At 43.0% G+C, this 26,129-nt stretch overlaps 1 protein-coding gene across 27 annotated transcripts in view; it reads left to right on the top strand.

The window, feature by feature from the left end:
- The window catches only part of ADGRL3 (adhesion G protein-coupled receptor L3), a 529,386-nt gene that overhangs the window by 419,798 nt on the left and 83,459 nt on the right, over positions 1 to 26,129 (top strand). For 23 of the 27 annotated variants that reach the window (XM_030013851.2, XM_030013889.2, XM_030013708.2 and 20 more), the window contains 3 exons: positions 1,106 to 1,209; positions 8,637 to 8,822; positions 12,589 to 12,627. In XM_030013851.2, coding sequence (XP_029869711.1) covers positions 1,106 to 1,209; positions 8,637 to 8,822; positions 12,589 to 12,627 — 329 coding nt within the window. The remainder of the gene's footprint in view (positions 1 to 1,105; positions 1,210 to 8,636; positions 8,823 to 12,588; positions 12,628 to 26,129) is intronic. The other 4 variants (XM_030013750.2, XM_041123780.1, XM_030013823.2 and 1 more) reach the window with 1 other exon arrangement.

Genomic DNA, 26,129 nt, shown 5'->3' with positions numbered 1-26,129 from the left:
TTAATGCAAAAAGTATCATGTGGTTCCCAGAGAGGGGAAAGGATAGTCTGAACTGAAGCTGTGAAAAGGAAAGAAAAGATAAAAAAGGAAAATGAAGGCTGGATGCAGGGAGCCTATTTCCAAGCACAAGAGCTAAGGACTAGATGAAAATAGCTAAGGGCAAAAAAAAAACCCCAAAACTTGATAGGGGGATATTGATAGGGGATGGCAATAATCCTTTCCCACCTCTAATTTCAGTAACTCATGCAACTTGTTAAAAGCTGTGGTATATTAGCAGTGGGCCTCTTCCAGCTCCATTTGAAGGCATGAGCAAACTCACTGGTTTTAATCTGCGCTACCATGAGACCTAGCCTGTAATTCACTCCTCTGCTAAAAAGTTGGGCTCTTCAGGGCACAGCACTTTATAGGATGCAAAGTCTTTAGTGCACTGGCTTTCTTGCTTTTTAAAGATCTTTAACTGCACCATTTCAGATGCATTTCTCTTTGTCTGGAAGGGCCTGAGGCACTTTGCTGTCTTTTGCAGCAGGGATCTGGGCAGCCCTTGCCAAACAAAACTTTCCTCTAAAGTACCTCTCAACCGTTGGGGGTGGACAGTAAAGCCCAGCATTACATCTCGGCCTTTGTAGCATGTAAACTTTTGTGTGTTTCCACCCAAATGTTTTAATGATGATTCAGAGCAGTAAAATCTTCCTAAAGCAGCAAGGAAGTCAAGGCACAGGGTCTGATCCCAGGGTGCCAGCCGTGGGGCAGAGCACTTGAGGTGCTGGCTCAGTGTTTGAGATGCAGCTTTGATTTCTTAGTCCCTGGCAGCTTTCCTGCCTGGCCTAAGGCAAAGCCCTCTGTCTGTAGTCTCCATTTGGTGAAATAGAGATAATATCCTTGCGCTACCTCACGGGTCTTTTATGTCTTAGGGCCCCTAAGCACTAAGACGATGGGAGATGAGGACACTGAGATGACTCGGAAGTGTCCTACCAAGGTCCTGGGCCCTAATAAACTCCCAGGCTTTGCATGAGGTATCTGTCATTGTGAAATGAAGCCTGTGACATGGGGTCCTGGGGGCAAAATGCAACCGATAACACTGAACACAGAGGCTTTCCTCTTCCAGGTGTTGCAACTTTCCGGTGTCTTGCGCCAGACGGGATCTGGGAGCCCCAAGGACCTGACCTCAGCAACTGCTCTTCTCCCTGGATCAACCACATCACTCAGAAGGTAAAACCCTTCCTGTGTGTTGACCACACCAAGTCCACGCACTGACTTTCCTGAGCTTCCTGGTTGTTTTCACAACAGGGAACCCAAAGTGACCAACAGTCACAAATAAAGCATGAGCCATGTGTAGTAGCCATCAATTGCAAGGAGAAAGCAAGACTGTAAAAATCTGATGGAAATTAAGACAAAGAGGGTGAGGGAAAGGCAAAGGAGAGGGACTGGAGAGTGGAATTAAACTAGAGTGAATGACGGTTCTTGTTTGTGGCAAGGAAAGGCGGAAAAGGGAGGAGGAGGTGAGTGTACATATGGAAAATACCAACTTATTGCAAAAGGAAACTTTCCTTTTCACGTATCCCGAAGGATTTTCTCATGCCATGCAAGCACAGGGTAAACCTTGTAGCTGAGAAATCTTTACCAAAGAAAGGCAGGCTCAATATGAAATGTTTGCATTGTGCTTCTGACTTTCTGTTTTTAACTTCTGCCCAAATTGTAAAAGAACTGATGGAATAGAAAACAATACCACAGTAATGTGTATCTTTTGACTCTTAAGTCCCTTGATGAATGTTTTGTAGCACTTCATCATTTATCAGTGTTAAAAGTGCATTAACACGTGACAATAGAAGTTCAAGACAAGCAGAGCTTATTTGGTAGCAATATGTTGAACGTTTTTGTTATTAATGCACAGTGGTGCTTTCAGCTGATTTCATTACAAACAGAGACCAGATGTGTGTTTACGCCATAGAGTCTGTGGGCTGAATCCTTATTATAGCAATTTGCAGGGATTTATTCACTCCTTTAGCCAGAGTGAGCGAGTCCCAGCATTGCAGGCTAGCTGTGCTGCTGCACGGTTAGGAACACTGCACTCCTGGATAGCCAGTGCTCGCTGGTGAATGGGATGGGGTGACCTTACAGACAACACTCTTTGGCTTTCTCCTCCCTGTCCCCCATCTTAACTGAGGCTCAACAACCTGTGAATCACTAGCACATACACCCCTGATCATCCCTATCTCACTTCATCTGTATTTATACCCATCCCTCCCCAAAGACAAGGGAAGACATCAATTAACGTGGGGCTGCTGTGACACGGCACAGCCATAACAAAGCCTGTGGTCCTTCTGTCCCATGTGGGAGGGTGGGCAGCTCTCCTGCCATACACTCAGCCAGCTGATTAAAAAAGACAGCCTTTGCTGGCATTAGCAGCTGTGCAGCTCTTGTTTTATGACCCACGTACTTATCCTGGAGGGGTTAATATTACTTACTCTAGCCATAATTCATCCAGGCAGCTGGGAGACCTCTTGCTGCTCAGCGAAGATGGCTAGGCCGTTAGCCATTAGCAGAGAAATAATAGCCTGCACTGATGAAATCTCCATCAAGGTTAGGCTTATTTTATATGAAACCCCAGCTATCATTTGCGTAACAAATGAGCCACATTTAATTTGTTACGTGCTTTCAAAGCAGGCTAAAATTGAAGAGCCAGGTTTTCAGAAATGCCCAGCAGGTTACAATTGGGACTGGATTTTTTTTTGTTTTTGTTATTATTTTTCTGGAGGAATTTAGTTATATCCAGCTTTGGGAACCTTCCAGTAGTCGGTGGAAAGGCTAGGGGGATCTGCCAAATGACTCTGGATCTAAACTTTTGATGCCTGAGTGGGAATCCAATGGGATCTTGGGATACGTGGCCCAACCTCTATGGAGAGCTGCTACAAAACATTAAGACTTTCCAGGAGTGACTTCTGAGGGGAAAGCCCTGCCAGGCTTGCCTAGGGGCTTGTGTTGGAGTTTGCATTCAGTAGGATCCTTACAGCAAACACAGTTTTAAATTATTTATAAAATAACTGATAGCCACTTGGTTTCCCTGCCCAGGCAAGAGGCTTGGAAATCATCACTGCGCTTAGAAATGGAGACTGATTTATCCATAAATCAAGCACTGGTTTCTCACATCCCTGCCATGGGTGGGAGACTTCCCTGTCCCAAGCTTGCAGATAGAGGAAGCAGTAAGCCAGCCATGCCATGAGGACGGGGGTGGTTGCACCCTGCAGCTCAGCTTTCCTGTGTCCCCAGCTCTCGGGTCCTTCTTGGCCACCCATCCCACAGCATCCGCAGCTGCAGCGCAGCTTACAAAGTGGGTAGAAACACTTCTTTGGCAGCCAGGGTTTATACCTGCTCAGCATGTCTTCGTTCCTAATCTGCTTTGTCTCCCAAAACTCCTCTCTTCTGTCACCTGCTGGGTCCAAGCTGCTCAGGAAGAAGGCTGATGGGTCCACTGGAGGGATTTCAAGCCAAGACAGAGAGGATGGTAGGGAAATTCTGTGCTTGCTTTCATGTCTGTGTAGTGAAGTAAGGATTATTACTTGCTTCTTTTTTTTCTCCTGCTGTGCTCAGTCCGTACATTGGGTGTTTGCCTGTTTGCATCATGGTATTAGGTTTTACAACCCTCTGTTAGCTTCCATTAGAGTTATTGTGCTTGATGGAAGATCAGAACAAATGTCCGCTTCAGCAATTCATTGGCCTCCTGACATTTACTTTAACTTTATTGTTGGTGCCTACCATGCCCTCGTAACGTAACAGGAGAATAAACTTGCCAGTGCGATTGAATTATGCACTACTACCTGGGTTATTTCTAGAGTCAAGCAGCAAAAGGAAGCAAAAAGGTCGGCTTTGGATACATTGCATCGTCCTGATCATGAGGTCATGCATTGAGTCTCAGCCTGTTTGGTTTACCTCTTGCTTTCATCAGTACCATCCTTGGTGCAGTGTGTGACTTGCCTTAAAATATCTTTTCCTTGCTGCAGCTTTCAGTTGTGGGTGCTTTCTGGGAGGAGCGGCACCACTACGCTCAGCTTCAAGCCTCTGAAAGAGAGGCCTTTTTTGTAGCAGAATAGAAAGCTTTGTGTCATTCATGAGTGCATGAAAAGCCTCAAACTGTAAATCTAAAGCACATGCCACCCATGTTCATATTGTCCTCTTGAACAACCTAAGTGATATAGTCACAAAAAGCAGATAAACCTTAGGATTCAGAGTACTTTCATGAGGTCTTGTAGATCTGCTTGGGTGTGTCTGGCAGAGGGAGTGGGTTTTTGTGGAGGACATCACCACATCGTCATGTCCAGGCCCGAGTCTTGATGACACCGAAATCCTCCATCCAGGTTGCTTTTGACAGTCTGTTTTCAAAGTTCCATCATGTACTGGATGGAGCAGGTGCTACGGTTGGCAGATTATTAAAGGGACACTAAATGCAGTTTACATTGTTTGAATACCAGAGTTTCAAAACTGCTTTTTCAGTGTTCTCCAGCTCTGCTCTACTGTATGGAGAGCAGCGATCCAACTCTTTGTTGGATAACCAGTGTTTATAACTAGTTAATTATATCCTTAGGTATCATCCGATAAAAGAAAAAAAGCAAAGTTGAATGGAATGGGTTGTTTGTCTTCCAAAAAAAAAAGAGGATGGTAGATATGCTGTGCACACATGTATAATGAAACCTCTGCCAGGGAAAGAAAATGGCCATGAAGGCTTTGCAGTGTCAGAAGTTAGCTCACAGCCCCTGTTTCAGCCTTGCTATGTGACTGCTGGCAGCTGATGGTGCCCAATGAAACCTGTCATATGTTTGCCCCTCCAGAAAATAGCATCAGCTACATGGCCTTTCCAGCTGACTGGTCCATCTGTATGTCACTGTTTTTAAAAATCCTGGTTCAATCTTTCATACCATCTTTTTCTTCTTTATATCAGTCAGCCTCAGGCTGCAGGAAAATATTTTTGCCTTTATGACTGCTGGTGTTTCAGCACATTCACTCCCTTCCCAGCATCTTTCTTATTTCTTCTGAATTTTCTTCCCTAAATACTTCTTTTCTGCAATTTCTCTCATTTTTATTCTACTGTCCTCTTCTGCAGTTGGTTCCCTCTGAGAAAGTTAGGGCTGAAACAGTGAGCAATGCTGCAGGAGGGTCATTGTTAGTCTTTCCAGACAAAGCTCCCTGCTTCTGTTCCTTGGCATATATGAAACAGGCAGGAATATATGCCCTCTCCAACAACTATTAATTCACGGTCTTTTCAGTCATAAGAAGATGCAAGATAGTGGTACAAACTTGGAAAATATTAGCAAGTGTTGCACAACATGATTTGAGGTATGCCAATGTTCATTTGTAAATCTGTCCTGAATCTGGCCAGTATGCTCAAATGGAAAAGGGGAGCAATTTTTTTGACAAAGCTAGAAAACTATGTTTTGTGTGTTGGTGTTTTTGGCAGGAAACATTTTTTCTCTCCTTCAAATTAGCATTCCAAGACTAGATTTAATCAATTTGTAAAAGGCAAAAAAAAATATCACCCAAAACAACTGGAAACCCAATTTGGTTTGAACAGAATGTGTTCTTTTATCTCAGAATCCTTTTTGTTTTTTAAATTTAGTTTTTTCATAATCAAGATAGAAAATTAGAAAAAGATTCATCTCAAATCAGAGAGATGTGTTATTTTTAATTCCCTTTATTGTCCTTGAGCCTCCCTGTAGAAAGCTCAGTTACTTGCACATGTTTTCCCTACTTTTTGCTTGCCTCTCAGTGACAGCCTGACCCTTGAATAACCTCCAAGGATTGTTCCTGTGTTCCTATGTGACTATGTCAGTGTTTGGGTTAAAGAGTATTACATGTTTTGGAAGAAATACCTCATGAAGAGCTTGTCTTCCATGCAGCAGTAATGAAGAGGAAGATGTGGAGAAGTGCTTTATAGAAGGGAAGTTAGTAATGCATCCTCTTGGGCAGCAGTGAGCTTTGCTGAGCATTATGTAGAATTAACCAAAAAAGGGGTCAGTCCTGTTGTTATAAGAGATCAGACATGTATCTTAGGCCTGGAATATTCAGCCAGCATTTGGGACTGATAACAGAAGTTGGGTTTGACGGGACTGTGTAGGAGACACTTCAATTTCAGTTGAAAATGCTCAAAAGAATGGGGAAATCAGCATTAACATCATACAGCCATCATTTTGGATACCCCTCACGTTATGCATACAGGCAGGATGGAAAGAGTGTCTCAGCACTGTTGTAGTGACTTGTAGCTGCATTTTCTGGGTGAAAATGAATAGGTTTGGAAATGAATGTCAGTGCTAGGAAATAGCTTCATCACCTGTCAACCGGACACGTTGTCCCAAGGGAATGTCACATCTCTGTGTTTTCAGGAAACCTGGGTGCGTGAAATGAGTTTGGGTAAATATTCCTGTGTCCCAGGAGTTCACAGATTTTGAGCTTTAATGTGCCTTTTCTCAGGCATTTCTTCTATTGTTGCCTATTTTGGGGTGTTTATTTGATCACACTAGAATTCCTCAGATTTGCAGTTTTTAGGATCAGTCCAAGATAAAATGAAAAGGGTTTATTAGTGACCAGCCCACACCACTTTTGCAGACAGGTGGGACAACGGCAGCCTACCGTTGAATGCAACAAGAGGCTTATTACAGGGAAAGAAAACTCTTGGGTTTGCCTTTGTAGAGCAGCTGAGAAATTTGCTCTGAGTATGCCAGTTTGCATAGGTGTGTGGTCTAAGAGAAAATGTACGCATCAAATATTGGGTAGCAGGGTTTTTTTCTAATGTATCTGTAAAAAACTTGCATTCCTGCAGTTTTCTGCAAGGCTTAGAGAAACGCCATGTGTTGTGATACATGCTAAGCTCCAGCAATGAACTGCAGGAAAATGTTGAAATTGATTTATTTATGTAAAGGGATTTGATGCAGTCATTCTTTTAAAGATTTGGGTGCCAACAGAAGAGGTCAAAATTCAGTCTCTATGCTGATGCGTGGCTTTATTCAGCTGCTTAGGAGAGCAGGCAACTGTAAGAATAGGATCTGGTTTCTATGGCATCAGCCTTGTGTGTAACAAGGAAGAAATAATTCAGTTTTTGAATATATGTTATCATTGCTCTAATGGGAAGAACAACACATTATCTCCTTTATTTATCTTATCTATATCATCATATGCTTTAATTCTCTGAAGATGAGCGTATGAACATCTTCAGTTAGATTTCATTAAATCAGATGGGCTGTTGCTGTCAAATTGATGGAAGTAAGTTATTCATTTATAACTCAGCTAATTGATTTACAGAGAGGTAGAAGCTCAGCCTGCAATCTTTCCCTAGAATCTTGCTTGTATAATAAGCACCAGAAATTGAGGGAACAAGAGAAATATCTGATTTCTAACTGTTGGAAGATAAGACAATTGGAAATTTCATATGAAGAACCCAGAAGAGTTGGTCATTGAGCCAGACAGAGAAGTGGGAGCTTCATTTAAATGTCATCCTGTCTAATTTCTCCCAGTCCCTGGCATATTCCCCATAGATATGCATTCCAAATCAGTGTTGTATGTAACAAAAAAAACACCAGCCACCTGCAATAGTATTTTCTTAGTGGACTGCTTATAGAAAGGAGATGGGACCAGCTGCCCTGTCCTCAGGGCATAGAAGAGGAAAGGGGCACCAGATAGGGAGAGCAAAACACAGCAAGAAAGCGGGGAAAAAAACACAGCAAGGAAAGCCACAGGGGGAAGAGAGAGTTTCCCAAATTTTGTGAATTTTGCTGCAGGTGATCCATGAGTTTTGTGACTCAACTAGACAATAAAGGTCTTTTAATAGAAGATTCAGCCAAACAGCCTACTTGGTTTTCCCTTCCAGTGGGCCTCTGCTTGAAGCCTTAAGCCTTTTGCTCCTGAATTAGTATGCTTTTATGTGCTGAGAATCACTAGCCTCATTACCGATGTAGTGGCTAGTGTGGTAAGGAGCATGTCTCCTGCATGCAAATGCCAAGTGGTAAATTAGCACCTGATTATGAAATCACATGATGGGAATTGTGAACTTTTTTCCTTTGTTGATCTGGGTTATGTGATCTATTTTTGTTCCTTTTACAAGGAACTTTTTTGCTCAGGACTTGCAACAAAAATAATCTCTTCACTATCAAACAGTCTTCTGGAATCAGAAACTGCTCTTTCTTGACAGGAGAGACTATTTACATGGTTTGGTTTTTTTCAAGTGGCATTGATAATGCAATGGGACAAGCTAACTGAAGCCCTCCCTAGCATGGGCATCCCGTGGAAAGCAATGCCATCTTTGGTTGCATCTGCTGCAGTGCAAAGAAGCAGCTGCCCCTCAATTCCAGCAGTGCCCTGTGAGAAGATCGGAAGTTGTTGTGTTGAAGCCAGCATGGTGACCACAGCTGGAAAAACCACTTGCATTTAAACCATACTCAAACGCTGTACATTATCAAACCATGAAGACCCTTGCCGTAGTTTCCTTCTTGGGAACTTCTTCTCTTCCTCTCTTCTTTTCTTCTCCTCTTCTTTTCTCCTCTCCTTCTTCTTGTGAGGAGTTGACTCACTTAACACTGTGGGGCTGGGAGGGACTGGAGTAACATCATACTAACAGCCAGGGACAACCTTTTCCTCTGCTTTCTCCATTGCAGATGAAGTCAGGGGAGATGGCTGCCAACATTGCCCGGGAGCTTGCGGAGCACACAAAAAACCACTTGTACGCTGGTGACATCGCGTACTCTGTGTCCGCCATGGTCCAGCTGGTGAACTTGCTTGATGTACAGCTCCGAAACCTGACTCCGGGTGGGAAGGACAGTGCTGCACGCAGCTTAAATAAGGTAAAAACAAAGGGGCTTGGGAAGGGACAGAAGGCTGAAGGAGGGTTTGGCTCTCCCTGCAGAGCTATTATAAATGTCTTTCTGAACAACTGCCATTTTAGGGCAGTGATTCTTTCATAGTAGACAAGAGTGCCTGGCAGTTTTTCATTTACAGTGTATTTTATTCTGCTGAGAAACGAAACAGTTGTAAATGCCAAGTGTACTATTGGTGCTGGGAAATGTATACCCTTAGATGTGCAGATATATGAACTCCAGGTACTGCATTGTGGTCTCAGCTCTCATAGCTCAGTATGAGAATAACTCAAGTGATGCCACGGCAATTATTTTGGACTTGTGCCAGCGTGAATGAGACCAGAATTTTGTCCGGCATTTCCAGTGCTGAATCTGTCTGTGAAATGCCATGTAATATGATCCAGAAAATCTGGATATTTAAAGCCCCAAGAGACAGAGAGAGTCTGGATTTTGTTTTTTTCATCTTGTAACATTACAAGATGCTGATATGAAGGTCAAATGAACACTTTTTTGCATGAATATAAACAAATAAAAGCAGACAGAAACATTTATTTACACTGGAGATACATTTACCAAAGGTACATAAGATACCATCATATTTATACTTAAGGTCTTCAGGATGGTTTAGTATTAGAGGGCCTTTTTAGTGATGACCCATGACTTAGCCCAGAAGCACCTTACTGCATGATGACAGTGTGGTTTCTGTGCCCCCTGTTTGAGAAGAATTATTAGTCCTTTTGTCATTTCCAGAATTAAGTGGAATTGCTACATACTAAAGGTGCTAGAAGTTGCCAGTCGTGGGAGGAAATACAGGCTGTGGAGTCTGTAAGAATACATTTAAAGTTGAGGGTTGCCTTGGTCCAAGGCCCTCTTCATCACTGAATCTCATGTAAACCCATGGGATAGGACCTATACAGGATTCAGATGGTGAATCGTGCGGGCCTGGTCATCAGAACAAAGAGCAGCTGAACCCTGTGTCTATGAGCACATGGTTATATTGGCCACCCAGTTAAAATAAGACACAGAATTTTGTTCTCCACTGTGTAGCTGGCTCTGACAGCCCTGGCATCCATGTAAGTGACAACAGAACTTGGTCCTAAGGTTGTACAGGGAATAAACGATCCCAGCTAAGCCTGAAATTTCTTGTGTGTCTTCTGAAGAGAAACGGTTTTCAGAGAAGCAACACTCTCTTTTTTCTTGTAAGATATTATTGTAGACTTAAGCTGTTTTAAATGCAAAGGGCTTCTGGATTGTTTAAGAGTACAGCCGCATGGGAACTGAAGTCCTGCATCTCATGTGCTTTGCATGTGCTGTGAATTGGGTTATTCTGATGCTTTTAATTAGTACTGCTTCCAGCTGTTTTATAACAATGTAGGTAATAATTGTATTAACTGTTACATCAGCATAACATTATTTGTTATAATCATACCATGGTTCTTTGTTTGAAATGATGGTGACATCTGACAATATCAGGTAAAACCAGCAATTAATGTCACCTACTAACGGGTTTCATGGTTGTAGTCTGCTTGCTCTTCAGAATATGCCCTAGCCACACCCAACATTTTCTCACTTCAGCTTTGCAAGCACATATTTTTCATCTTTTTATATCCCACCTTCCAATATTTGTTTCATTACATGAAACGGGGTTGTATCATGGGGGCAGGTGTGAGTGACCGAGGAGAGAGGAAGACTGGGCAAGGCAGAGCTCCTCGGCTCGGCTGTTGCTTCTGGGGTCCCCCTTGCAGGTTTCCCCCCCTGCCATCAGCTTTGCACAAGCAGCTCATACAAATCAATTGCACCCCGCATTAAAATTCTGGACCGCGTGGAGTCCTGCAAAACAGCGATGCGAGTCAGTGATCCAAATGACAGGCTCGGTAATTTACTTGCTCTCATTCCCCACTTAATTCTTTAGAAGAGCAACTGCTCTGTGTTCATTTAAGAATGCATGAATTCAACTTGGAAGTAGTATTGGGCAAACAAAAAGCAGCAGAGTTACTGCTCCATTTTCCCCTTCACTGATCAAGAGTATTGCGGAAAAAAAAAGGAAAAAAGTCATTTGCAAAGAGTTTTGTTTAGTGCTGTTTAGTCAGAAAGAAGAAATAAAGTAAGCACTAGCCATTAAATATTCTTTTAATCATTAAAGGAAATGTGCTGGGGATCTGAAAGTAATCACCTGTGCTGTTTTGTACTGGTGTTTTTTTACAAGCTGATGTACAATGAATTGAAATAAACTGGCATAATCAGAATTTTTAAAAGCCATCATCTTTCAGGAGCCACTTTCCTGTCACTAAAAGCTTTATGCTTTCCACTGGATCAGGCTTAATTAAGGTAATAATTGTTCTATTGCAGACTGGTAAGACCCCTGAGTGGATAGCTCTGTAATTTTCAGCAAGGCTTTCTTTGATCTCCATTTGTTTCTGTAAAGTCTTCGTACTGGCCAAGTTTACCCAGAGGAAGATTTCTACTGTTACAAATCAATGAATTAGAAATTGAAATTAGGAGTTGCGTGATACCTGGGTGTATTTTCTTTATTTCAGAGCCTCAAAACTCCTGGGGACAAATTTGGCTCTCAGCTGTACTAATGGGATTGCACTGCTGTGAGTTGAGAGCACAAGTTACCCTGAATCTCTATTGATGTGCAATTTCGAACCTAGGCACATCAGCAAAAACAAACCCAGCCAAGCCAATGGCTCTGAGCTGCCTGATTTTGCGAGGTTTATTTGCACCGATGCAGAGCTCACTAATTCTAGCTCACTGTGGCAGACTGCCTGCAAAGTCCAAGGGAGGTAAATAAGTGCCAGTTTGCATTTCGTGACACACTGAAGTGCAGTTATCAGGCATGCAAGTGCATATCAAAGTACAGTCCTAAATGTGGCTCCTATGGAAAAGGTGGGATTCTTTGTGGAAAAGCTATTCAGCATATAAAGCATTTAGGCCCAGGAATTACAAAGGAAAGCACAACTCCGTATGAGAGGACTGGAAAATGCATTCTTGGAGAAGCAGTTTAATCCAAAGGGGAGAGAATGGCCTCAACTGGAAATATGACATCGGATTCCTGTTTCATGCTTACATCCTTTTCTGTGGCCCTTTATGCTATCAAGAGCCCTGGGCAATGCTCTCTCCTTCAGTGCAATGTGTTATCACATTTGACGTGTGCCTGAGCTGGCTTAAAGCAAGCTTAAAGCAGTGAGCCTGAGCCAGAGACCTGAGCAGGTGTATCAGGATGGGTCCATACAGGTCCATCCTGTATCAGGATACAGTCCGGCATACATCTTGCTCCCTGGAACTGGTCCTGCTCGTCCAAAGCTTGGTTATACCTCACTGTGCTGTCAGCGCTGTCTGACTGCAGAGCCCATGCTCCTTTTATGTAAATAGCCATCAGCCCCATCCTTTCCAGCCTTGTTTGACATGGAAGTATCTTGTGTGATCTCCAAGTTGTAAGGAAAACATCATCTCTTGAGCATCTTTACTTGACTTCAGTATCTTCTACCATCTAACAGCTGCTCTTGCAAAGCTGCCGGTCTGTGCTTTACTTCACTGAAAAAGGACTAACCTGTATTTCTGGAGCCAGTCCTTCAGTCTTCCACTGCTGCCTAACTCACATGCTTCCTTTGGTTTGATTGGTTTTCAGGAGCTGTTTAAGAGAGAAATGAGGGTTTTTTCATAGGCGTTTTCTTCAATTTTTTTTCCCCTTGTTCTGTCACTAACTTGTTTTTTCTATTCCGTCTTTAATCTGCTGTCTTTATGGACTCAGCTTCAGAAAAGGGAGCGCTCTTGCAGGGCCTATGTCCAGGTATTTCTTGTGTTTTTAATACACGTGTCCAGTTGTTTGACTGAATGACTGTGAAGTGGGTCTTGTCTCCGTGAATAATCTGATTATTACCATCTTTGTGGCAGCAAGTTCTAAGGTTAAGGTTACAGGATAATAATTTCATTCTTCATCTCCCCCCACCTGCCTAGTTGCTCTCAGACGACAAAGATTTGGGGCAAAATCTCTGAACCAGAAAGTGGGAAAAAACACAGAAGGGATCTGACAAGACTCATCCGGCCATTGGAATAAGCAGGACAGTATGGATGCATGCAAGCAAAGAATGCAAAACTCCTGCTCACGGAGGTGTCTCCAGACCAGCTGGGTTTCGCTTACGGCATGTCACTCATATAATTGCTGCCTGCATTTCCTTAGTTTTCTTTCTTCCCCTCTTACACTTGCAAATTTAGAAACAATTCGAAATGGCAACAGTCAGCATGAGGGAGGAGGTAGGATCGTAATGAAATGCAGAGTGTCCTCGCAGAGGCATGTAGGAAGGAGGAGAGTGCTGCAAACTAAATATAGTATTAGGAACATAACGTCCCATAAAGTTCACCCAGCTGTGGCCTGACTTTACTAGGCTTACATTGTGTTTTATCTGAACAAAGTTAAGCCCCGTTGTTTTAGAAAGACCTGCTTCTAGGCTTATCAAGAGTGGGGCCTCAGGTTGTGTTATTTATCCTGTCACCTTGCCCTATAGCATTTGCTCCAGTGACTTTTATATAAACCTGTTTGTATACTATGGGTAAGTTAATGCTGCTTTAAGAAATGTGAACGGTTTACCTTCTAATTTCTGTCTTGTGCTTATGAACATTTATGTTGTACTTATGGGTGGTTGATCATTATTTATATGTGTATGTATAACATGCAGAGGTGTAAAAATGAACCCCATGTTTCTGGAGGGGGCTGTCTATACCTGAATTTTCCTGCAAAATTCAACTTCCTACAGTTGGTATTGACTTCATTTTGTGAGCGCATATTTCATTTAGTGTGGGGGATTAGATGGTTGAGATTTCTAGGACGTTAAAAATAAAACAGTACCCCTCTGTGCTGGTAGGCTGTCTGTCTTCCCTTTGGATATGGCCATGAAAGTCACCTTTTCCCTTCCATATACATTAATGGATAAAGATGAGTTACAGAGTTACACAACTCTTGTCTGGAGTGACTTCTCCTAAGTTCCCAGAGAAAGTAACTAGCATTTGAAGGAAAGTTTACAGTGCAACGCTCACTCCCAAGGTGCTGTCTTGTCTACTGGTACCACTGGAGACATGATGGGACTGGTTTGACCATGGACCACACAATCCTGTTGGGGACCTTGGGTGCTACCTGACACATAGCTGTCCTTTCCACTAGTTGCATGGGCATACTCTACAGAGTTGATGTATGCTCCTGGTCTTTTTGTCTTCTTTCAATCAGTAGTGAATAGTGAGTTTAATATACTCTACAGAAAGCTTGGCATTGATAGAATAAAGCCTGAATATTCTGCACAAACTTCAGCTTACCATTAATTTCAAGGACTTCTTCCCTTTCACTTGGAAAGGCTACTTGTGTGTTAAAACATTAATCATGTGCCTACCTCTTTAGTAGACAAAAACTGATGAAAGCTCATTGCCTGAGCTGTTTAGTATAAATATGGACAAAGCTGGTAAATATATTGAAGAGGACAGTCCTGTAATGGAGGGCTTGAAGAATGAATTAGGTGACCTAATTGAACCTTTCCAGCTCTGCTTTGTATTATATTGAGGTAAAGTAATGTATCTGGACATATTTTCATACAGTATGTTTCCATTTGGAAAATCATGTAGCTGAAGTCATAAAAAAATCTTATGAGGGAGAGTTTGTCTGTAATAGCAATTAAACGTGACTGCAAATATTGCTGTTACAGGCCACTTATCCTTAACCAAGCAGTGAAATGTCTGGGTTGGCTAAGGCAATTTAGCAGAGATTTTTCAACAAATCTTAAAAGCTGAAATCCTGAACTTTGTGAAGTCAATGGGAGATGGGAAGTCACTGGGAAATATGCCACTGATGGCAGAGAAATTTTTCAACCTTGCTGACATGATCTCCTTGTGCTGATCCCATTATTGTGAAAGGCATCCATGGCTGAATTCGGCTCACAGGGCTGGAAGTGTTACCTTCAGTCCTGTGCTCCCTAGTCAAGGGAAAGTGTGGTACAAAGTTTATGTGAGAGAGTCCAGCAATTGTAAATATCAAAAGTGCAATTGAGAAAAGGTGGATTTTGGGGAGGAGGAGGGTGACTTGAGAAGATAATAATTGCTAAAATCAGTCTTACTGTTTTCTTTGGGCTGACAAATTTAAGTAGTCATGACAGAGTCCCTGTACTGATCGGGGTGTAACATCCTCTTGAGCCCCAAATAAATGAATATAAATAAATAGGTAAAATGGATCTGGAAATTTTGTGAGTTATTCAAATGTAAGACTGGGAATGCCGTATCAGATTATCATCTCATCTCTCTGGGTAACTTTGTAATTAAAACAAATATTGATTTAATTTGTGCAGTGTCACAATATTTGTTGAGTTAGAAGCTCCAAGATTTTATTTACTGGAGATAGAAGTTACAAATACTTCTCCTTTAGTTGCAAGTGTGGTAAATGATCTTTCTTGTCTCAAAAACCCAACAAGAACCATCCCAACAGGTGCTGTGATAAATACATATTAATATAATGACCGGACAATTGCTGGGAGATTTTTCAATCACGGTGATATTTAAGAAACTGCCACATGGGCTTTAGTTCGTGATACTAAGAATCATCTTCTGTTGAGTTGACCAAGGTGGATATTCAGGATGGACGGAGTGAGTGGCCTCGGAAAGGTGCTCCTTTCCAAGGCTAAGGAGAGCTTGGACCCGATGCATGGCTTTTTTGAGAGCAGAGATCTACATCTCTCATGCCCATCTTTCTGCAGCACACTGTTCTTGCACTCTATTTTAGGAAAGGGATGAAAAAGTCATCGTGTGGGAGAATGAGTCACAATGGGTGATGCATTTGATTAGCATAGCTTCGTTTGGTGACTGGTGTGTGATGTAAGCCAGTATGAATTTTCTGTAATTTTTTCAGAATTGGTATTTGTTCATTTTCCAAAGGCGTTTCTCCTTAAACTGAAGCACTAGAGTTGTAGAAAACATGAAACATTTGTCTTTTGGGGGCTGTGAAACAGGGTTTGGTGTCACAGATTTCTTCCATGCCCTTCAGCAAGTGGCATGTGCTTACTATTTCTTAGCTCCCCAACTTAAAATGCCATGGGTACAATTCTCCTGGCCTCTGGGAATGGAGGTGGGGTAGTAAAGAAAAAAAAAGGTTGAGTACTCAGATACTGCAATAAGTGAGGCCATATTAACATGGAAAACTTAAACATGGGGAAAAAAATTAGAGAATTCTGCTGTAAGATTTAGTAGCTGGAAACACAAGCTTTAATAAAGGTTCATGCCATGTCCGGACGTGTAGAGTCTTTTTATCACATACGTGAACCTGATTGCAGAATCTGAGCTCAACTCCTTGCTTCACTTGGATTTGTGGGCTGGAGTTCTGGGGCATCATGAGGCCAATGACTTTCCCTGTGGTGCCAGCCAGTGGCCTCTTCCCATGTGAAATTGCATGCTACATTTGGGATGCAGATCTTGGAAGACAAAAACTTCACAGGGTTCCCATTCTTTTTGGGTTTTTTTTATTTTTTAAAGCCAGTTTCAATGGCTTCAAAGCTGGAGGCTGGTCAATGCAATAGATAGCCTGAGTTGCAGCTTTGTGGGAAGGCTGGGAGGAGGCAGCAGAACGTTTCTTCTGCAGCATTTTCCTGGTCTAATGGTGTTTGCTGCTCTGGTCCCTGCCTCCTCCAGGCTGTCTTGCAAATCAGCCTGCCCTGTTTTGTAATTCTGGGCTTGTCTGTACAGCAAATGGTGAAAGTTATAGAGGTGCCACCCACTCCGTGAAGATCACAAGAGCTTCTGGATGCAGGTGTCATTGGAGCCATGGAAGAAGCTAGTGCTGAGCTGCTGGCAGGTTCCAGGTAGCAGACAGTGGTGGGTGGTTGCAGTCAGAGTTGTCCTTCTGGTTTTCCTGGAAGTTTTCTGAACACTTCACACTTGTAACATGGGCTGTTTGAATTGCTGTACTAAGCAAAAAATGAAAGGCATTCCTCAGAGGATTCAAGGCATTAAGTTTAGAGCTGAGTAGAAGATACTTCTTTTTCTTTGCTAACCTAGTAGCTCTCAGCAGATAGAAGGTGCATCTGGGACTTAGCCAGTACTATTTACAGTGGATTAATTCGGTTTGTCCCACTTCTCTCTTGCTTGCATGGCTAGTCCCAACTTCCGTGAAGACTAAATGAAAGAAACTTGTACCTCTGAGAGGGAGCATAAATTGAATTATGCTGCGTTTACTTGTGTTCTTGTTGTGCCTGTGACAAGAAAGACTCTAACCTCCATTTATATAGAAAGGGGCAAATTAATGAGGTTTTTCAAGTTCCTTGTTTGGTCACTTAATTGGCTGTATGACAAAGAGCTCTGCAGTGCGTGTCAAACAACTTTCAGAGTCCTCTAATGATTTGCGCATTGCTCGACTCCTGATGCTATTCTGCGCGGCCTGTCAGGCGAGGTATCGTTGTTAAAGTGGCTGGAATAAATTGGCTAGCAGTGTGCATACAGTGTCGTATATTAACTATAGCTACAGGGAGTACTTTTAGCAGCTTTTTCAAGAGATCGAGATGTTTGCCCGTCAGCATCAAAGTGCCCCAAACTTTCATTTAGTATAATTAAAAGGACATCTGAAAGAAGTGTGACTCACAGCAGGGTTCTGCAGTTTGGTAGCCCTTTGTTAAAACTCTGTGAACTTAATATACTTCACAGCTTGAGAAACCTGCACTTGATTTGTGTCAGCAAGAGCGAAACTAGAAATCCCCACCCTGCGTGTCCCTGCCATGGTGAGCCCGTTGTTAGGGGAGAGGAGGATCAAAGCAGCAGCCTTGGGTTTGTCACTGGACTCTGAAATTCTTCGCATAAATATTAAAAAGGAAGGTGACCACTTATTCCTCTAGCTACAACTGAGCTACACCTATGGTTCTGTGCCCACATGTAACATAGCAAAACTGAGAAAAAAATCTAGCATTTTCTGGGTTGCTATATGCTTGCTCTTTGCTTTAGGCTGAGTCAGTCCTGGAATCCGGTGGCACTGCTAAAAAGTCTCAGTATAAATTGCCGTAGAGGTCAGTGGGAAGTGTCCCTTTGAATTGGACCGTTGGAGGAAAGGATGAGTCTCATGGACTCCCTACGAGTTCCCTTGAAGGCTATGGATATTCTGTCAAAGAGGCATTTCTTGTTTGCAAGCCATTTTCCTGTCTTGCTACAGCTTTGCTCAGTTCCCCAGTGTAATTACTCCAATGGTTGCTTGTATAGTCTCAAATCCCGAACAGTAAGGCAGCAAATACAGATGATTCATAAATGCAGTTCTCAGCTTATTCTGCAGGGAAGATCTCATTAGATGAAATAGATCATGTGTTATTTCCTTCTTCCCAATCAATTCCTTTTATTTCAGTCCTACAGATGCCTTCTGACCTTAAAATATTCTTCCTCATACACTAAGCAAACCAAAACCATAGCCTATAATTTGTAACCTTGTTCTGTTTCTCAGATCTCCTTTTTTTTTGTGTGCTTCCATTACGAGATTATTGGTAGTTCAAGGCCAAGACTGCAAACCTTGCATGCCTAGTGCAAGACCATTAATTCCATAGTTAAGCATTTTGTAGATGGCCTAATTTTAATAAAGGTCAGTGCCTTTCTTCTCACTGCAGTAAGTTTTCAGTGCCGCTGAAATTCAGGCCATTTCTGAGTCAGTACAGTTCCTGTAGCCACAGCATAAGCAGTTGCTGGAGAGTTGAAAAGAGAAGGTTGCATGCTCTTTCTTGAGAGCCTTTGCTCTCAATCTGTAGACCAATTTTAGAAATTCCTCTGCCAGGTCTGGGGAAGATCTCTTGCCTTTACCATAAGTAGTAGATTTTGGCTCAGTTCACCAAAATTGATACCATCAGTTGCCAATCACCGCTCTGGTACTAGATGTAGGCTAGTACTTCTGGCTTAGTTTTGAAGGCAGAAGTGGAGATTAGCAGTAGATATTCTAATGATTTATTTATTTATTTATTTTTAAACACTCATTGTGGTTCAGCTAGTTTCAGTCTAAATATGTTTGTCCATTTCATTGAATATTATAATTGGTTTGTGATGACCTTATTGCTTTGTAAAAAGCCTTAGACAGCAGCTGGGCTTCCCTGTAAGAAATTGTCTCCAGCGTGTTTACTTATGCTTTGACCAGAGACAAATTTTAATTTGGAATTAAAAGAATAAATGACAAGGCAAAAAACCATGCAAGGGTAAAGAGCCTTGTCAGACAGATGTGAAGGCACTTCTCAGCTAAGAAGTAGGATTTAGTGCCATCATTTAGCCAAAATGACATTTTCCATGTTTAGGAAGCTAAAGAAATTACATGTGCATCTATTTTTGACCTGAAGTCCCATGGAGTGGATGACTGTTCCAGTTTGATTGGTGACCCCTGTGTAGTGGTATCAGGGTGCTGTTCATTTGCCGCTCTAAAAAGACACATCATTTCCTGAGCTGGTCCTTTTCAATGCAATAACCTTGCCAGAAGCAGGTCCTTGCATGCCCAGATCCATGCTTTCATGCTGGTCCTCTTCTCCAAAGGGCCCATTCTGGCTGCACCAGTTACATTCAGAGTTAATGGGATTTCTCTTGTACTGGTGCTTTTTCTGGCCAGAGGCAAGAATCGCACAACTTCCAGCAGAACTTGCCATCAATGACATTGATTGTGCCTTTAACTCTATTAGTTTGGAGGCTTGCAAATACTGATAGCTTAAGAAAAGATTTTGTTTTAGCACTGGGTGTTTCATATGAACATGGAGCAAAACCAGCTGTTCTTGAGCAAGGAAGCAGGTAAGCTTTTGTAAAGTACCACCATTTTCCAGTAGAAAAAAGGCAAAAAGAGCATAACATTGTGATCATTGAACCATATCCACATTTCAGTGCACCTGTTCTCTAACAAGTTTTCATTTTCAGTGTGCACTGTGGACTTGAAAGGGTTTTCATGCTTTTTTTCTCTGCTGATTTGCTGTAAAACCTCGAGCTGCTATTAAAAAGTGGGCTGGTAATGTTTTTGCATGCTTCGAATAAAGATGATGATGCACTTGTTTTGGAGCAGTACCTGGAAACCTCAGGCAGGACCAGAACCTCAGACCATAAGCACAGCCTGAGGCTGTGTCTGTGTGATTGCACTCTACAGTCTTAGCGCTGCTGTTCTCAGAGAGGGTGAGCAAACCCTTTTTGATGAGGCTGTGCCAGCAAACACCCTTGGTACAGGGATAGCTGTACAAGCACTGCTTGTTTCATGCACCAGGCGTGATTTTAGTCTACTGATGGAAAGCGCTGCCTTGTTGCTGTAGCTCCTTCTATCCTAATTTTTGAAAGCGCATTGTGTGAAATATTCCTGTGAGATCAAGGAAGACAAGTGTTAGCAGTATGAGACAGGGCTTTAAAAGTTATAAAATGCAGATATTTTAATTAGAGATGTCATTGCAAAAGTGGTGCTTTAATGCCCTGTACCACTGTCCTCATTCTCCCAAAGCTGCTATAGGAGGTAAGACCTTGATGTAGGTTCCATGAAAAATAATGTATACAGTGTGTTCAGTCTCCTCTTAAGGAGGTGCTCCTTTGTAAGGAAGGACAAACTGCATATTTGAAAATTACTCAGCAGAAGGATTCAACCAAAATTCCCTGTAGGGCCTGCGGGTATTCACTTGCCATGAAGCAGTATTTTCTCCAGTCATAAGTTTGTTCGGGTTTTTGCTCTTCCATCAGCTGCTTGGCGAGTGGCCAAAATGAACAATAAAGGTTTAGAGAGGTCCTAATTCTAGGAAAAATACTGGTTTTTTAAGGTTAGGGTTGCTGTGCTTAAGCACCATAGCACAATGCAGTCTGGTCCCAGATTTGGCAATGAGATGAGTACATCTAACATCTCTTAGCAGTGTTCCAATTAGAGACAGATTTTACATTACAGAATCTGCTTTTGTCAAAGAGCAGTGCCTTGGATGCTAGTACGGTGGGAGATAAATAAATGGATGTGGTATCACTGGATATATACTCCCCTCCTAGGTTTAAACTCTGTGTCACATAGCCAGATATTCTCACCAGACATTTCTAGAGGGGGAGAAGATAAAAATAAATGAACAAGCAAAATTCAGTTTTACTGAATGGAGCAGCTGTCACAAAGGAAATCAATGGAATATGTACGATTGGCCTTTTAGTAATGTATAATTACTGTAAGACTCCTAATTAGTTGCCTTTTGACAACACATCTTTTAATACCAATTTGTAAGTGTCTGAGAAGGAAGGTTTACGTTTTGTTTCTATTTTGTAACCTCAGGACAAAATAAAAGAAACTGTGAGCATATGCCCTTATTTGGGAAAAAAAAACCTCCCTCTGCAATTTATTAACATTTATTTACATTGAATGTACACTCTGTGGTGCTATGTAACCGCATAATGAAAGGGATCACCATCATGGGATTTGTCTTCTATGCTTGGCATGTTCTTGCTCTTCTCTCGATGTCGAATTGTAGCCACTGCTGGAGACATAAAAGGTCCACTGAGTCTAATATTCTCTGACCCAGGATGGTTGCTCTTTACGGGCTTGTATGTAGGGGGTTTGGCTTTGCATGTAGAGGTACCCTGACATCACAGGCAGCATACAGCTACACCTACATATCTCAGGATAGAAAAGCAGTTGGAAAGTCTTCCTTCTTGGCTCCCTTCTGCCATGCCGTTCTTCCCTTGTTTGATCTTAGGCTACAAAGAAGCAAGCTATGCCTTGTGAAAGCTTTCCCTTGATGTCAGTTGAGTTACTTTTGTCCTTCTCCCTGGGCTTGTACTGTCTATTCATTAAGCCCCAGCAACCATGGCATTGGTTTGGTGACATGCTGTGGGTGATGTTGAGGTACGTTTGGGCTCCAAGCCCTACATTTTTATTTTGCATGAGTCTCACAAGGGTGCTTTGGAAATTGTTCACTCAGTTGAGCTGCATTTAGAAGAGGGATCAGACAGGGGAAGAGAAGAAAACCATGGCAGAGGAAGTCCTTTGGCTTGGGAAGCAAGGACAGGGTCTTCAGTGAAGTAGACATGCAGCATCCTTTTCATAGGTGTTGGGTTCTTCAGGGACAGGATTAATCTCATGTGACTTTGGGCACCTAAATGGGGATAATACTTGCTGTAGTTCCTTCTTCTTTCAGTGGAAAGAGAAAATAGAGAGACTCTGGGCTCCCAACTTGGCTGCATGTTAAATTCTTGAACATGAGGTGAGATGAAACTAGGTCAGAACTTTCCTAGCTCCCTCTGAAAGTCCCCACCTTTATCAGGATCACCAGGGATCTCAAGTTGTCGTGGTTTAACCCCAGCCAGCAACTAAGCACCACGCAGCCGCTCACTCACTCCCCCCCCCACCCAGTGGGATGGGGGAGAAAATCGGGAAAAAAGAAGCAAAACCCACGGGTTGAGATAAGAACAGTTTAATAGAACAGAAAAGAAGAAACGGATAATGATAATGATAACACTAATAAAATGACAACAGCAATAATGAAAGGATTGGAATGTACAAATGATGCGTAGTGCAATTGCTCACCACCCGCCGACCGGCACCCAGCTAGTCCCCCGAGCGGCGATTCCCCGCCCCCACTTCCCAGTTCCTATACTAGATGGGACGTCATATGGTATGGAATACCCTGTTGGCCAGTTTGGGTCAGCTGCCCTGGCTGTGTCCTGTGCCAACTTCTTGTGCCCCTCCAGCTTTCTCGCTGGCTGGGCATGAGAAGCTGAAAAATCCTTGACATTAGTCTAAACACTACTAGCAGCAACTGAAAACATCAGTGTTATCAACATTCTTCTCATACTGAACTCAAAACATAGCACCGTACCAGCTACTAGGAAGACAGTTAACTCTATCCCAGCTGAAACTAGGACACAAGTAAAACCTATCATGCTATCAGCTCTCAAGCACACCTATCTCATGCCTTCTTCATTTCAAAGGTCCTCCATCAGGGCTAACCCTCCTTCCGCTGGTCACCGAGAGGCTTTCCTGGGAGCTTGGCACTGCTGCTTCTATGCTGGAGCTTCATCAGACCACAAAGTCATTGGAGTAGGTGCCAAAGCCACCTAAACCATGATGGCTCAGCTTAAGTGCAAAGACACAGGCCAGTCCTTGTCCCGTGCGCCTGCCCTCCCACAGTTCCCACTCCCCTGCCCAACTTTTCCCAGTTGGCATCTCTTTCTCAAGAGACACTGTTGCTTTAACAGCTGTTTTGTTTCGTTTAAACACCTACCTCAGCTCCTGTCCAAAATGCAAACATTTCATTAGCACCTCATCTCCTTGGCTTCAGCCTGCAGCACTCAGCTATAATGAAGTGCTGCACTCAGAAATATAACGTGGGGAACACTTGATTAATGCACTGAGACAGGTGAGGGGAGTGACCCTCTGGGAAAAGCTATGGACTAAATTTATCTCAGATGTAATGCCAATGAAGACAGTCTACCAGCTTTGTTCAGACACATGCTAAGGACCTGACCCAAAGTCCTTGGAAATCTTTCTGGATCTTTTGCATCAGACCCCAGATCCAAAGTGATGTGAAGTAGCTGGTTTCAGGTTAGTCATTTCAAGAGGATGGATGCTTACCAGCACCCTATCCATTGGGTGGGGAGTACACATTGTGCGGGAGGCAGCACATTAAGCCTTATTGGTGTTCTCTCTCAAACTTTGCATGCACACAAGCACACACATTAAAAAAAAAATGCATTAGATAGAATAATTTTTCTGGAGAAAAATCTTTGCAGCAGATGTTTCACCGTAACACAAATATTTCAGCATCTGTTTCATGTTTTGACAAATAGGCATTACCTTTCTATCCAGAGCCAGGAGCTGGATCTTCTGCAAAGACTCTTTCCACTGTTCAGATATTGATAAAAGTATCCAGGATGTTGTTTTAGCAGAGATTTAAAGATGCTATTAGTAGCTGAGCTAAATGGAAGTAAGGCAAATTGTAGTCTGCATGATAACATTGAAAGGGGAGAAAAATCCTCATTTTCTGCTTTCTGTGCATATAAGATCTTCACATAAAAACACCATGTTGTGTAGTACCTGCACAGCAAAATAGTCAAGCTTTTCGGTCACTGGAAAAGAATACTACCTCCTTTTTGCCTGTAAAGAGATAAGCTACCAAAGTAAACTACAGAATTTTATTAAGAGCTACAGAGATCAGGCTTCCAGATTTTAAAACACTGAAAAAAAAACCCCACTTAAATGCTATGGATTTTAATATTTCTTCTTGACTGTTAAAGTCAACCAGCTTTTCGTGTGTGTCGTGGTTTAAGCCCAGCTGGCAACAAAGCACCACAAAGCTGCTCACTCACTCCTCCCCCCAGGTGGAATGGGGAGGAGAAAATATAAAGAAAAGCTCGTGGGTCAAGACAAGGATGGGGAGGGATCCCTCACCACCTATGGTCATGGGCAAAAGACAAGATCAACTTGGGGGAAAAAACAAAATCAATTTAATTTACTACCAATCAAATTAAAACAGGAAAATGGGAAGTAAAACCAAATCTTAAAACACCTTCCCTTCACCCCTCCCTCCTTCCCAGCTCAACTCTTCTCCTGATTTTCTCTACCTTCTCCCCACAGCAGCACAGGGGGACAGGGAATGGGGATTGGGGTCAGTTCATCACATGTTGTCTCTGCTGCTCCTTCTTCCTCAGAGGGAGGACTCCTCACTCTTCCCCTGCTCCACCGTGGGGTCCCTCCCACGGGAGACAGTTCTCCACCAACTTCTCCAGCATGGGTCCTTCCCACGGGCTGCAGTCCTTCACGGACTGCTCCAGTGTGGGTCCTTTCTGTGGGCTGCAGTCCTTCAGGCACAGGCTGCTCCAGCATGGGCTTTCCCATGGAGTCACGGCCATCTTCGGGGGCATCTGACTGTTCCAGCGTGGGTTTCTCCCCAGGCTGCAGTTGGGCATCTGCTCCCCCGCTCCCCTCCGTGGGCTGGGGGGGGACAGCCTGCCGTCTCACCACGGGCTGCGGGGGCATCCCCTCCTCCCCTGCTCGTCCTCCCCCTCCTTCTTCACTGACCTCGGTGTCTGCAGAGGGGTTCCTCTCACATTCCAATCTCCTCCCCCACTGCAGGTTTCCCTTCTTAAATGTGTTCTCCCAGAGGCGCTACCACCGTCGCTGATGGGCTCAGCCTTGGCCAGAGGCAGGTCTGACTTGGAGCCGGGGAAGCCTCTAGCAGCTTCTCACAGGAAAATTTGCACCTGCTACCAAAACCCTGCCAAACAAACCCAAACCAGTGTGCACATATTAAATGTGTTAAGATGATTTTTAGACTATTTAGGAAAATCAGTTTAATAATCAGTTTAAAAATTGATTTATGGTTAATAAGTTCCTCTTAACAGCAAATGAGGAAGGGATTCCAGTCCTGGATTGTAAAGGCTTGACAGTAAAAAGATTTTTGCAGTAGCACTAGAGGACAAGATTTTCAGCCATTTCGGTTTGCTTCAGTGGTTGAAGCACGGGTTACTCCATGCTTTGGGAAACCAAGCCGTGAGTCTCAGGAGAATTGTCTATTAATCAAGGGACCAGGGCACTAGCTGCCAGGGAGGGGAAGATCTGTTTAAGGTACAGCAGAGGTTTGGCACAAGAACAAATGAGTTAATTGATCATTAATAAATAGAGGTTGGAGAGTAGGAGCTTTGTACTGTCAGAGGAGCCTGATTCTGGCTCAGTCTTCCAATAAGAACCATGGTGGTATGAGAAACCTTCCAACCTCAAGGACATTTAGGATGAAGATGCACATGGTGATGTCTCAGTGAAATGTCTTTGCTGGGATTTAAACACCAGCAGTGTCAGGTCTATCTGTCTTTGCTTCGCCTTGAACCTTGCTGTAATTGAAATTTTTTTGAAGGTCACCTGGATATAGCAATAAAGTCAAATTCTGATTTGATGTGATTATATTCTCCCACTGCACATTTGTATCTGACCATGACTGGTGAGTGAGTCAGGATGTCCGGCACTCTCTGTGCCATGTGTTGCTGTTGTAACACTCCTCCTGAGGGCTCTGGTGGAGAATGGGCCGTGCCATATCTTCTTTTCACACATCATGTTGTACAGGTGGGTTTAGAAACAGTCAGGAGTAAATACTGAAGAATTTCCATGAAAGTGAGCCCATGGGGTGTCCTTTAGGCTTGTAACATGTTGAAATCCCATGACACTGTCCTTGCCTTGCAGAACAGAGGTGTGGGTTTGATGCCTACGCATTCAGCGTACAGAAAATTATTAAGAACGGCAAGTTCATCTCAAAGGGAAGGTTGGTTTCTGCAGTCAGCATTAGCTGGCAGTGGAGGTGTTTCTTTGTGGGGCAGGCCTGCCTGGTG

Source organism: Aquila chrysaetos, chromosome 1, assembly GCF_900496995.4.
Source record: "Aquila chrysaetos chrysaetos chromosome 1, bAquChr1.4, whole genome shotgun sequence".
Taxonomy (NCBI): Eukaryota; Metazoa; Chordata; class Aves; order Accipitriformes; family Accipitridae; genus Aquila; species Aquila chrysaetos.
The sequence above is the reverse complement of the archived record's forward strand: the minus strand, read 5'-3'. Positions and strand labels throughout refer to the sequence as shown.